The sequence below is a fragment of the Pristis pectinata genome, chromosome 11 (genome assembly GCF_009764475.1).
Source record: "Pristis pectinata isolate sPriPec2 chromosome 11, sPriPec2.1.pri, whole genome shotgun sequence".
NCBI lineage: Eukaryota > Metazoa > Chordata > Chondrichthyes > Rhinopristiformes > Pristidae > Pristis > Pristis pectinata.
The window spans coordinates 13,714,249-13,727,274 of record NC_067415.1 but is presented as its reverse complement, the minus strand read 5'-3'; the positions used below and the strand labels follow the sequence as shown (position 1 = coordinate 13,727,274).

The window sequence follows — 13,026 nt, the reverse complement described above, 5'->3', positions numbered from 1 at the left end:
ACGAAACCCATTAAAATGACAGATTTTGATTACAGGAGTAAGCAAGTCTTACTGCAATTGTGTAAGGCCTTGATAAAGATCAGGTCGGGAGTACTGAGTACCAATTTAATTTATCCAAGATATACTTGCATGCATATGTTGACAGCATGCAAAAAGGATTCACTAGGCTAGCTTCAACGTTTGCCATACGAGGACACACTGAGTAGACTAGGACTGTATTCTCTAGAGTTCAGAACAGAGGAGATCTCTTCAAAACTTACAAAACTGTTAAAAGGCTTGACTGTCCAGTTGCAGTATTCTCTAGAGTTCAGAACAGAGGAGATCTCTTCAAAACTTACAAAACTGTTAAAAGGCTTGACTGTCCAGTTGCAGAGAAGATATTTCCCCCGACTGAGGAATTTACAACTGGGACACAGTTTGAGAATAAGGGATAGGCCATTTAGGATGGAAAGGAGGAGACTTTTTCTCCACCAACACCCCACCCACCCACCCCCCCCCCCCCCCCCCCCACCACTCAGAGAGGAGTGAACCTTGGAGGACCGTGGAGCTTCGGTCATCGAGTTCATTTAAAACTGAGATTTGTGGGAATTAAGGGATGCAATGATAGTACTGAGAAATGACACTGTAGAAGATGAGCCATGATCTTAACAAATGAGCCAAATGACCCAATCCTGCTCTGATTTCTTATGTTCTGAGGTTGGCAAACAGGGTGCATTTTCAAAGGGTTGGGAAAGAGGTGGGTTGCAGGGCCCTTGTGAGAACCAGGTAAGTACATTAAGACGGACATACTCATGGCGAGTTCCCAACACTAGACTCCACGGACTGGGATCTTGTTGGCTGATTATCTCTTCAGTAATAAAAAAAGAAAATGCTGGATACTGATACTGATCATTTCGTTTCCAGCACCAGTATTTGAATATTGTTTTACAACAAATATTCATCATTTTGATGAGCACAATAAGTAAAATACTGAGATGTTTGATTGATGAGAGGGTGGAGGGGGGAAAAAGAAAGACACTTCAGACAACAAGCATATTATTTTTAAATACTTCTGGAGAAGAGTCAACAATAGAAGTTCTCACCTGTCGCTGTAGTGACACAGCAGTGAATGACTGTTGTCCTTCAACAATCCTGGTTAGCAAGCTAATCCATTGAGGTGAACTCAGAGTACCACACATTCGAGGAGTGAGTGCAATGCTTCTAATGAAACCCAGTGTACACCAGCTCCTGTGTTGCTCTCTGGACACCATTTTGTTTACAGAAGGAGCTAGAGGTAACAACACAAATATTTTACCATCTCCAAATAATGCACATGTGTTTTCATATATCACAGATGGATACAAGGATGATAAAAGCATGCCTGAAAGATGTGTAGCCAGTCCGTATTCCTGGCTACACATTTTGTTCATGGCCCGTCAGTCCAAGGCAATCTTTTGGTTACCGAAGCTCATTATGCCAAGTACAACTACTTGATATAGAAGAACAACAAAACTATTCTTCCCTGTAGGAATCAGTAACAGTCCCAACAATTAAATAAAACATTTAATTTTATGACTGACTTTATACACTACTTTTAATCTAGAATTAAATGTTTAGGGCTAATCTGTAAACTTTGCAAGATTGGGCTCAAAACCAGTAAATGATGCTTAATTTAGAATTTTTACACAGATCGTAGTTTACATTAAACTTACAACTTGACCAACAAACAAGATGCAGGAGGAACTCAGCTGGTCAGGCAGCATCTATATAGGGAAATGGATAGTTGACACTTCAGGTCGAGACCCATTCATCTGGGCTGAATGATAGAGGGGAGAGAGTCAGTATAAAAATTGAAGGGAACAGGTGGAGCAAAAGCTGGCAAGCGATTGGTGGATCCAGGTGAGGAGGGGTGATAGGAGAGTGGAAACATCAAAAGGTGCTGGGAGGTGATAGATAGATGTGACAAAGAGCTACAGATGTTGGAATCTGACAGGAGAGGAAGGTGGAGCATGGAATCAATTGAGGGAAGGTGGGAAGGCCAGATGGGAACAGTGGGGCAGGGGGCCCAGTGGGTGATGGGCAAATAGAATGGATAGAGGAAGGGAAAGAAACAGGGTTATGTGGGCTGGGTTAAGTTCAGGAAGCACCAGGTAGTTCGTGAGGGGAGAGAAAAAAGGAACAGAGGGATAGACAGTTTACCAGAAGAAGTCGTCGGGGAATTCAATGTTAACACCATCGGACTGTAGACCACCCAGGTGGAAATATGAGGTGTTGTTCCTCTAGCTTGCATTTTACCTCACCCCGACAGTGGAGGCGGCCAAGGACAAACAGGTTGGTGTGGGAATGGAGAGGAGAATTAAAATGGCTAGCAACCAGGAGCTCCCAACAGCCACGGCGGATAGAACGCAGATGCTCGGCAAAGCAGTCACCTAGTTTGCGCCTGGTCTTATCGATGTAGAGGAGGCCACATCAAGAGCGCTGGATGCAATATGGGAGGAGGATTTGCTTGTGATTGTCTGCCTCACCTGGAAGGGCTGATTATAAAAGCCCTGGATGGTGGTGAGGGTGGAGGTTTAGGGACAGCTGTTATATCTCCTATGGTTGCAGGGGAAAGTGTTTTAGGAGGGGGAAGGGTGGACCAGGGAGTCACAGAGCATCATCCCTGTGGAAAACAGAACGGGTGGGGAGGGGAAGATGCGGCTAGTGGTGGGATAACAGTAAAGCTGGCGGAAGCAGCAAAGAATAATGTGCTGAATGCATAGGCAGCTGGGTGATAGGTGAGAACCAAGGATAATCTGTCCCTGTTCTATCTGGGGGGGGGGGGGTGCAAAGAGGAGAATGGGGTAATAGCAGAAGCAGGGAAATAGAGGAGAGGTGGGTGAGTGCTCCATCAATTAACTGCAGGATAAAAGGAGGACACCACAGATGTCCTGGAGTGCAAGGCCTCTCCTCGAGAACAGGCAAGGTGGAGACAGAACAACTGAGAAAAAGGACGCAATTCAAAACTAAAAACAAAGTCAGACTACTGCACTCCAATATCTCAAAACAAACAAATCTATTAGGAGTTATTAAAAAAGTATCATTTCTTGAATTCTGTAATGAAAAATGAAGTTGAAATTCAGAACATCACTGGATCGTCACCAGACCTTACAATTCAATACCTGTTTTATCTGAGGCTCCACTCTCCACCAGCATCCGCAAAAGCCCACATAGAGTTTTAACAGCTTCATTTGGGACTACATCCGAGTGAATTCCAGCAGAAAGGGATAAAGTCTGCAGAAGATTAACTGTTGCCATCAACAGCATCACTGTTGGGTGAGTGTTCTTTTCCACAGGTTCCACTTCTATGCAAACAAGAAAATGTTCCTTAGTATTACTTATTTTTTTCAAAGCAAGCATCTTTCCTTTCTCAGCCTTCCAAAAATGTGAAGAGAAGCTCACACCAAATACACGAGAAGACCTCATTAGACACGTGCAGAGTTTACACCGAATACCAGAGTTGCTTTCATTGTGAAACTGCAGAGAAATCCTTTATGATCAAGATTCACTGAAATACCACGATGACGCATTTTGACAATATTGCAACCCGCGTTAATGACATTCAACTAAATTTTCAATTCCTGCCTAAACAAGAATGGTTTCCTCATCATACAATTTGCTGAATCAAAATGCCTGCATTCAAATCAAAATACTAAATATTTTAAGAACATGATGTTAAGCAGATGAATGATAAATTTGCTCCAACTCCAAGACCAGATTAGTTTAAAAACTATTCCATTCCAGTTACAAGACCCAGTATATGTTCTTTTCCCTCCAAAAGCATCAAACCAGTTCTACCAAAAATAAATGTTAACCATTCGCCAAGTATTTGACCACTAACCAGAATCATCTTCTGTGTCAGAGTCTTCTGTAGCTGGCTGCGCAGTGGGTGGTGGTTCAGCCAGCTTCAGATCGTATTTCCCTTCTTTTCCCATTCTGTAGGAGTTGGTGCTCCCGGTGTCCCACTGGACCCTGATCCAACCATCGTCTCCCAGTTCCCCAATAACACGGCCTAATCCTGGAGGAGGTCCATCCTGAAGCGGGAGATAAAAGTAAAATGAACATTAAAAATAATAAATGAAACAATATACTTGTGGCACAGCTACAGTCCCTGGGCCAGCTATATGCATCCTATAATACATTAAGTCAAATTATTAATATTTAAACTTTAAAATTGTAAAGTTCTCTTTTTGGACAAAATAATGTACATTTATCTACAAATTCATAAAATTATGAAGTGGGACAGAATAGATCAAAATTAAGCACCCGCAATGGTCAAGGGGTTAAGTGAGGGGTGAAGAGTTCTTGTCTTTTCATTTATCTTAATCTCAGAGCAACATACTTCGTTCTAGCAGTATGATACTCTCTTTCCCAACTACCTACTTTGCACTTTGGAACAACAACCAATAAGAAATTAATTTATGGCAAAACAGAACTGTCACCAAAAGTGATCAAAAGCTTCTGTTCTGATAGCTTCACTACAAATAATATCAGTTAAGCTTGCAGCCTACAATTCACATACTGGGAAGAAAATACAACTTTTGAACTATGAAAACATGTTATGCATAGAAGCCACAAAAGGGTCTCAAGTTTATAATATGGAGATTCATCACATAGACTTTTAATCACTTTCAAAAACCTGAAATACAGAAAAGCCCCTAAAATTTCAAAAAGGATTCTCTGCTATGCTTTAAAGTAATATCAGGGCCAGACACAGAAGTTAGCAATGAACAGAAAAGCTTTGCTGTGAAGCAGAAGAACTGCATGGAAGGACAGAATAGATACTTCCAATTAAAATATGTACAAATATGAGGCAGGTACAACCTCTGATGCTCTCTATAGCTGTTCCATAGCTGAATCAGAAAAGGCACCCTCAATTTTCCATTCCCACCTTGCCTCTCTGAAACAAACAACCCAATAAATGCAAATTCTACCTTGGGCAAGCATAATAGTTATGGAATAAATCAATATTAGTTTGCCTCTGTACCTGATCCCCCCATTTCCAGTCTACACCTCTCATGACTCTAGTGCCAATCTTCATCATTGCTGCTAACTCTGGACCAGAGACAGGCAGCGGAACTGGTGTGGTTTCCTTTCTTGACTCCTCCAAAACAGTGGCTGAGGCTCCATGAAGAGAAGCACCAATATCATCTTCCCCACTGTCAGAAGCAGGACCTTAGGGGAAAATGGTATCATATTAGGTTTAAATCTGTTTTACTGCAAAGTTACATTCTTAAATTCTCCAATTCTCCAGGAGGAAAAAAAAAGCAAAATCTGTTTATTGCAAATAGTGTAATACTTGATATGGTCACTTTTGAGCATCTTTCATTTTCTTTATAGAAATGGCAAGTAACAGACCATTAGAAAAATCACTGACTGCACATTACCCAAACAAGTGATCTTGCAGTCTGAAGCTCTTTAGATTTTGGAATTGCACTTGGAATGCATTGAATGACCCAGCTACCATATATTCTTGTAGGATCACCTTACAGCAGATGTACCATTCAAGACTTCAACTGCACACTGTGGAAAGCTAGATGTGGGATGGAGTGGACAGCTAGACAGATTCCATTTTTGGCAGTTCCTAGATAAACCTCATGATAAGATCTGAGGCTACCCACAGCTATCTACCAGCAGACCATGGGAGTTGATCAAGTGAAGGATTTAACAGAAAACTAAAACAAAGCTGGAGATCCAGCACCAAAGACACAGCACAGAATTCATTCCATGCGAGATCAAAGTGGTCTATCAGTGGGTTGCAAAGAGTCAGTGCCTGGTGTGTTGTTAGACCTATTCATTTCTGGCAAGAGACTAGAAGAACAAAAACATTCATAACTTGCATTAAATAATTAGATTTATTGCTCCAATATAAACATTGATTTTCATTTAGGACTTGATCGTTCAGTCAGTAATGGACAGGCAGACAAGACCATATGCATTAGATTAAAAAGAGCTAAAGTCAGTCTGCAGTGATGAAAATATTTTATGGAAGCAATATGTTTAGCATGGTCGAGAGGTCAGCCACTGAGCTCCTTTTACATCATAGCCTGTTTAAAAAAAGATGAACCAGCAATAAAATATAAAAACAAATTCTCATTTCCTCTTCCCTCTACCAATACTACATGTTTGAAAAATATATTTTTATTGAAAGGTTGATTTCCGATCACAGAGGAAGTTGGCTGAGATGAACTAATATTCAGGAGAGTTAACCTCATTAAGAGTCTGAAATAAAACTTAATGCACACAAATCTAGCTCTAGTTTTACAGATGGTTGCTCAAGTGCTTGTTCAATTTTGTTTTTAAAAGAATATACAGAGAAAATGGTGGTTATCCTGGCATTAATCAAAACTTGCCTGACAGGTGGTGACACCATTTTCCTTACCAAAGACACCTAAATCAGCAATAGGTCTTGCCCCAAAATGTCAACTGTCCATTTCCCTCCACAGGTACTGCCTGACCCCCTGAGTTCCTCCAGCACCTTGTGATATACTTCCATCACTTGTCCAGCTCAATTAACTGGAATCAGTCCATCATTATGAAAACAAAACTTTGGCTTCTCTCCCTACTTCTAAATTCCTTAACACTCTCTAATAAATATCCAATCTTCCTTCAGCATGTATTGTAACTCACACAAAATGCTGGAGGAACTCGGGTCAGGCAGTATCTATGGAAGGAGATAAACAGTCGACCTTTCAGGTTGAGACCCTTCATCAGGACTGAAAGGGAAGAAGGCAGAAGCCAAAATAAAAAGGTTGGGTAGGGGGAGGACCACAAGCTGGCAGGTTAGAGGTGAGTCGAGGTGAGAGGGGGAAGGCAGGAGGGTGGGGGGATGAAAAGGGAGAGATGCAAGAAGCTGAGAGGTGATAGGTAGAAGAGGCAAAGGGTTGGAGGAGGAAGAATCCAGTAAGAGAGGGCAGTAGACCATGGAATAAAAGGGATGGAAGTGGGAAATAGATGGGCAGATCATGAGGGCAAGGGGAGGCAAAAGAAAAGGTGAAGGGACCACAAGAATGAGGAAAAACAAAGGGGGGGGTGGAAGAGAAGGGGAAAAAAAGGGGGTTACTGGGAGTTAGATAAATCAATGTTGAGGCCATCAAATTGGAGACTACCACGGCGGAATATGAGGTGTACCTCCAACCTGCGTCTGGCCTCAATGTGGCAGTAGAGGAGGCCGTGGATAGACATGTCAGTTTGGGAGTGGGAAGTGGGACGGAAGTGGGTGGCCACCGGGAGATCCTAGCTGTTGCGGCAGATGGAGAGAAGGTGCTCGACGAAGCGGTCACCCAGTCTGCGTCGGGTCTCACTGATGTAGAGGAAGCTGCACCGGGAGCGCCAGATGCAATAAATGACACCCTCGGATTCACAGATGAAGCGGTGCCTCACCTGGAAGGACTGTCTGGGGCCCTGAATGGTGGTGAGGGAGGTGTAGGGACCTTTGCTGCTCTACTGCAAAGTCTCCTCGAGGTATGCAAACAAGAAAATGTTCACTGGTATTCCTTATTTTTTTGGAGGAGGGTGGTAGTGGAGCAGAACTGATGGGTCCGTTTGTCGATAAAGGAACAGAAAGCCTTAAGACCTTCTTGATGGGGGACAGAAGCGTACAGGGACTTGACATCCATATGAGATATGTCCTCATATCTTGACTCCATTTTGTCCCCCTTGGTCCAATCTCTTCCCACCTACATCCATGACACTTCGCATGCTCTTCATCACTTCAACAACTTTCAGTTCCCCAGCCCTGACCATCTCATTTTCACCATGGACGTCAAGTCCCTGTACGCTTCCGTCCACCATCAAGGAGGCCTTAGGGCTCTGTTTCTTCTTCAACAACAGACCCAATCAGTTTCCCTCCACTGCCACCCTCTGTCTGGCAGAACTGATACTCACCTTCAACAACTTCTTTTGGCTCCTCCCACTTTCTCCAAACCAAAGGTGTAGCCATGGGCACTTGCATGGGCCCCAGCTATGCCTGCCTTTTTGTCAGCTACGTGGAACAGTCCATGTTCCAAGCCTACACTAGTAATGTTCCCCAACTCTTTCTCTGCTACATTGATGATTGCTTCCTGCACCCAAGCTAAGCTCATCAATTTGCCATAGTTACCTTGACTACCTCTTCCCACCCTGTCACTTGCAAGGATGCTATCCCCTTCTAGTTCCTCCACCACATCTGTTTCCATAATGAGGCTTTCCATTCCAGGTCCTTTTTTTTCCCCCAGTAAGCAGGGTTTCCCTCAATGCATCTCCTCTATTTCCCCACACGTCTGCCTCACCCCATCCCTCCCAACATAACAGGGACAGGGTTCCCCTTCTCCTTACCTACCACCCCACAAGCCTCTGCATCCAACACATCATTCTACGCAACTTCCACCACCTCCAACAGGATCCCACCACCAGGCACATCTCTCCCCCACCCACCAGGATTGCTCTTTGCGAATCCCTTGTCCAACTGTCCCTCCCACCACTTATCTCTGTGCAAAGTGCTATACCTGTCCCTACACCTCCTCCCTCATCACCATTCAGGGCGCCAGACAATCCTTCCAGGTGAGGCACTTCACCTAGGAATCAGAGAGTGTTATTTATTGCATCCAGTGCAGTCTCCTCTACATCAGTGAGGCCCAACACAGATTGGGTGACTGCTTCATTGAGCACCTTCACTCCGTCTGCCGCAACAGCAAGGATGTCCCGGTAGCCAGCCACTTCAATTCCACTTCCCACTCCCAAACTGACACATCTATCCAATGTGGCACAGCCTCCTCCACTGCCACGTTGAGGCCAGATGCAGGTTGGAGGAACACCATCTCACATTCCGCCTTGGTAGTCTCCAACCTGACAGCCTAAACATCGATTTCTCTAACTTCCAGTAACCCTCCCCTTCCCCCCCACCCCTTTGCTTTCCCTCATTCCTGTGGCCCTCTCACCCCTTCTCTGTGCCCTCCCCTGCCCTCGTGATCTACCTATCTATTCCCCCACCTCCTTCCCTTTATTCCATGATCTACTGTCCTCTCCTACTGGATTCCTTCTTCAGCCTTTCTACATATCACCTCTCAGCTTCTTACATCACTCCCTTTCATCTGCCTCCCCCACCCTCCTACCTTTCCCCTCTCACTTGGACTCACCTATTACCTGCTAGCCTCTGCTCCTCCCCCTCCCCCAGCCTTTTTATTCTGGCTTCTGCCTTCTTCCTTTCCAATCCTGATGAAGGGTCTCAACCTGAAAGGTTGACTGCTTATTTCCCTCCATACATGCTGCCTGACCTGCTGGGTTCCTCCAGCATTGTGTGTTGCTCCAGATTCCAGCATCTATAGAATCTCTTGTATTGTAATTCCATATCATTGACATTATCGGTTTTCATTTCAATAAAGATAATACCAGGGCCCCTTCCTCAACTCCAAATTTACTCCAGTCCTAAACCTCTGTGGATTTCTATAAGTTTTTATGGCAAACCTCCCTAGCTTTACTACCTTCAAGGTCTCCTTGGCCTGTGGCTCAATCAGTGAGGGGCTTATAAGCACACACTCCCTGCATCCTTGCAAAAAGTAAAACAATCTTTATATCCACCAACACTCCCATCTGACTAACACCTGTCACAAGCAACCAGTTTCTAACATTCAACTGCCAAGATATTTGTCCTTCATTTCCCACACCTCTGCAGCATCCATCCCTTCATTTCTACTTCTGGTGGCCATCTCCAGCAAAACTCCAGTTGCCAGCAAAGCTGTTCGAGCAAAATGAAAGGTTTGTTTCGAGTTCATGGAGACTACACTTGAGAAAACCTAGCTTAGTAATTCATTGCAAGGTATGGTGCAACTGCATCTTGTAGTTAAGGTCCTCTACTCATCTACAAAAATCATTAATAATTTGTGGCTCATGGCAGATGACAAAGATAATGCCTGGGCCCTTCTCTCGGTAGTAAATGCTTTCTGAAACTCCATTCCATTGTTCCCTCAATTTTCCTCTAACAAGCTTGTGGAATTTGACAGAAAGATAGAGATGACTGGTTTAGTTGCCTTCATTCCGAGTCTTCTTCCAATCAAAACCAAAACCCTAACTCTAATTACATCTACACCCCTTTCCCACTATTGCCCAACACGACTGCGACCTACATTCTGCTCTTTTAACCCTGTTCCACTTACTCCTGACATCTACATTCCCTCCCTGGGCTCTGTAAGTAATTTCAGACCATAACACCAAATGAAAGAGTATCAGGAGTAGGCTATTTGTCCCCTTGAGCCTGCTCCACCTTTCAATAAGATGGCTGATCCAACTTTCAAGTTCACATTCCCGTCCTATCCTCATGACCCTTGGCCTTACTGATTAGCCATCTATCTCAACTTCCAATATATTCAAAGATTCAATTTCAAGGAATTTCAGAGAGAACCACAACCCTTCGAGAAAAAAATCCTTTCTTATTGCAGTCTTAAAGGCATGCACTCATTTTGATACTATGCTCTCTGGTCCTAGACGATACGATGAGGGGAGTCAGCCTTCCAGTAATCACCCTGAGCTCAGTCAGATCTCCCCTCATTCTTCTATACTCCAATGAATACATACCAAACCTTAATATCTGGGATCATCCTTGATCCTCTCTCTGAACTGTCTCTAATAATATCTTTTCTTAAGGGGATCAAAACTGTACACAGTACAATAGATGTGGTCTTCTTAGCACTTTTTACATTTGTAGTAAGACTTCCTACTTTCATACTCCAAGCCCCTTGAAACAAAAGCCAGCATTCCATCAGCCTTCATGATTATCTGATGCATCTATATGCTACCCGTGCTTGAAACAATTCTCAAATCTCTTGCTTTGCAGCTTTCTAGTCTTTCTGTTTAAATAATAATCCTCCTTTCCTCAACCACTGCTCCTCCTTTCAAATGACTGCCATTATACTTCTGCTCAGATAAGTCTACCCTCTATGGCCTTTGACCATTCCATCTTCAGCCACATTTCTAATCCAATTCCCTTCTTACATGCTGTTCAATATGTTACTTTTTTCTGTTCTGTTCCATCTACCTTGCAGACACTTCAACTCTTAGATTTCTCACTCTCAGAAAATCATCTTGGTGTTACAGCACAAAATAACACTAACCATAGTATTTTCTCATCTGAGCTTCCTCTTTGCAGGCTTCAACATGGTAGAGCTCACCACTCTCCTTCAATGCTTCCCTGTCAATGAGCTCAAAATGACTTGATGCCATGAACAATGACTGAGAAATTTGAAAAATGGCTTCTCCTTACATGATACAAAACTTCTTTCGCCTTCCTGTTGTCTCCGTACTGCTTGGCTGATATAAAGCTTTGAATGAATTTTAAATCTCACTTACTGAGAAGACTGAAGTGTCTTTTCAGCCTTCATCACAAGCTCTTTTTCCCTTGCTACCTACTTTATCTCTTGCTCACCCACTGTCCCAAGCTGCTACACATTACGTCCCATTTTGGAGCCTGCTTGACCCCAAAATGAATTTCTATGCCACACCCTCCAAAGCAAAGATCACTTGCTGTCATCTCTACTATCCTCTTACAAAGAAACCTTCATGCACACCATTTCACCCACCAGCCTGATTACTCCAATACTCTTCTTGCCAACCTCCCGTCATCCAACTTTACCAAAACTACACTCATACCCTATTTTACATCAATTACAAGATGCAATTATACACAACTTCTTTCCTGTGTTTCTGAGGCAGGAAGAGGAGACCTTGCTGGATATTCTTTGACTATATTGAACAAAACTGCATAATAATACGTCCAAGTTGGGGCCATTACACTAACCTGGACATGAATCTGAAAGTAGATCTGTCGTGGGAGAATGTTATGATAACTTTATTAAAGTGCAGGTCAAGGAAAGTAATAAAGATGAACACCAAATCATTTTCACATTCCAGGGAAAAGAAATGTCATATGTCCCAGTTGTATTAATTCTACCCCACAAGCCATACAAGATTATACTCAGAAATAAAACCTTATAAATTTCATTTCAGTACAGGAACAAAAAGCACTGCATATTTTTTTTAATCCATATTTTTCCATAACACCTAAGGTGCACACTTACCGAATGCGCACAACACAGCCCCACCTTTAAATCTGTTTCTTTCCAATTTTGATATGGACGGTCCTGTTCCTGAAAGTACAAATCGCTTCTTTGAATTATAGACTGGTAATGAGTTCATTTTTGGATGGCATTATTTATCATTCCTTGAAGTTTTATACCAAAGGAAAGCAGTTTTTAAAAAATTCTAATTTCTAAGTAATGATGACTACATACTAGCAAAAAAATACATACTTTCAGATATAAATACAGATAAGCAGCTGGCTGCTTTAGAACTTGAATATAGCCAGAACTTTAACAATCAGGAGATTAGGAAAGGAAGTTTAGGAAATTATGGAAAAAAAAATCAGGAAACAATTTTTACACTTTGAAGGGCTGTAATGACATTTACAAATAATTTTGAAGAACTGTAACCAGTTAGAGCAGGTCAGAAGCAAAATATGCAATTGAAAAGTAAAAATATAATGAAACTATAGGAAACATGTGTTTCAATTGTCAAATTAATAGAGTGTACTTTTGTCCAAATTGTCAGAAGAAAAAGATATTATGCAGGCTAAAACAGTCAAAGGAGCTCAATAACAGACCTGGAAACCTTATTTTTTTTAAAAAAAGACCCTAGTGTTGAAAACAGTGAGGTGAAATAATTTTATCCTACTTTGGTCTGTGCCCACTTCCCAAGTCATTCAAAATCCCTTAAACTCAGTTCCCAGTCTGGCCAGAGAACCAAGATTAATCTCTTTCTAGTCATCATCTCAGACCATCCTTCATTTTCCCCCTAGACTTTGCCACAGTATCCAACAAATCACATTCTTCCATGTTTCATTACAAGGTACCAGTCCCACCACTAGCTACAAAACAACCAGTACTTCTCTTACTAAATGTTTACTTGCCCATCTAAGACCATCCTGCAACAGGACCAGAGGATCCTCTCCTTGGTTTCATTCTTTTCCATGTCTGTAAG

At 42.6% G+C, this 13,026-nt stretch overlaps 1 protein-coding gene across 6 annotated transcripts in view; it reads right to left on the bottom strand.

The window, feature by feature from the left end:
- herc2 (HECT and RLD domain containing E3 ubiquitin protein ligase 2) overlaps positions 1 to 13,026 on the bottom strand; it is a 164,915-nt gene that overhangs the window by 80,340 nt on the left and 71,549 nt on the right. For 3 of the 6 annotated variants that reach the window (XM_052025739.1, XM_052025737.1, XM_052025738.1), the window contains exons 35-39: positions 12,069 to 12,137; positions 5,006 to 5,193; positions 3,860 to 4,052; positions 3,141 to 3,323; positions 1,083 to 1,267 (exon numbers count right to left, since the gene is read on the bottom strand). In XM_052025739.1, coding sequence (XP_051881699.1) covers positions 1,083 to 1,267; positions 3,141 to 3,323; positions 3,860 to 4,052; positions 5,006 to 5,193; positions 12,069 to 12,137 — 818 coding nt within the window. The remainder of the gene's footprint in view (positions 1 to 1,082; positions 1,268 to 3,140; positions 3,324 to 3,859; positions 4,053 to 5,005; positions 5,194 to 12,068; positions 12,138 to 13,026) is intronic. The other 3 variants (XM_052025741.1, XM_052025743.1, XM_052025740.1) reach the window with 2 other exon arrangements.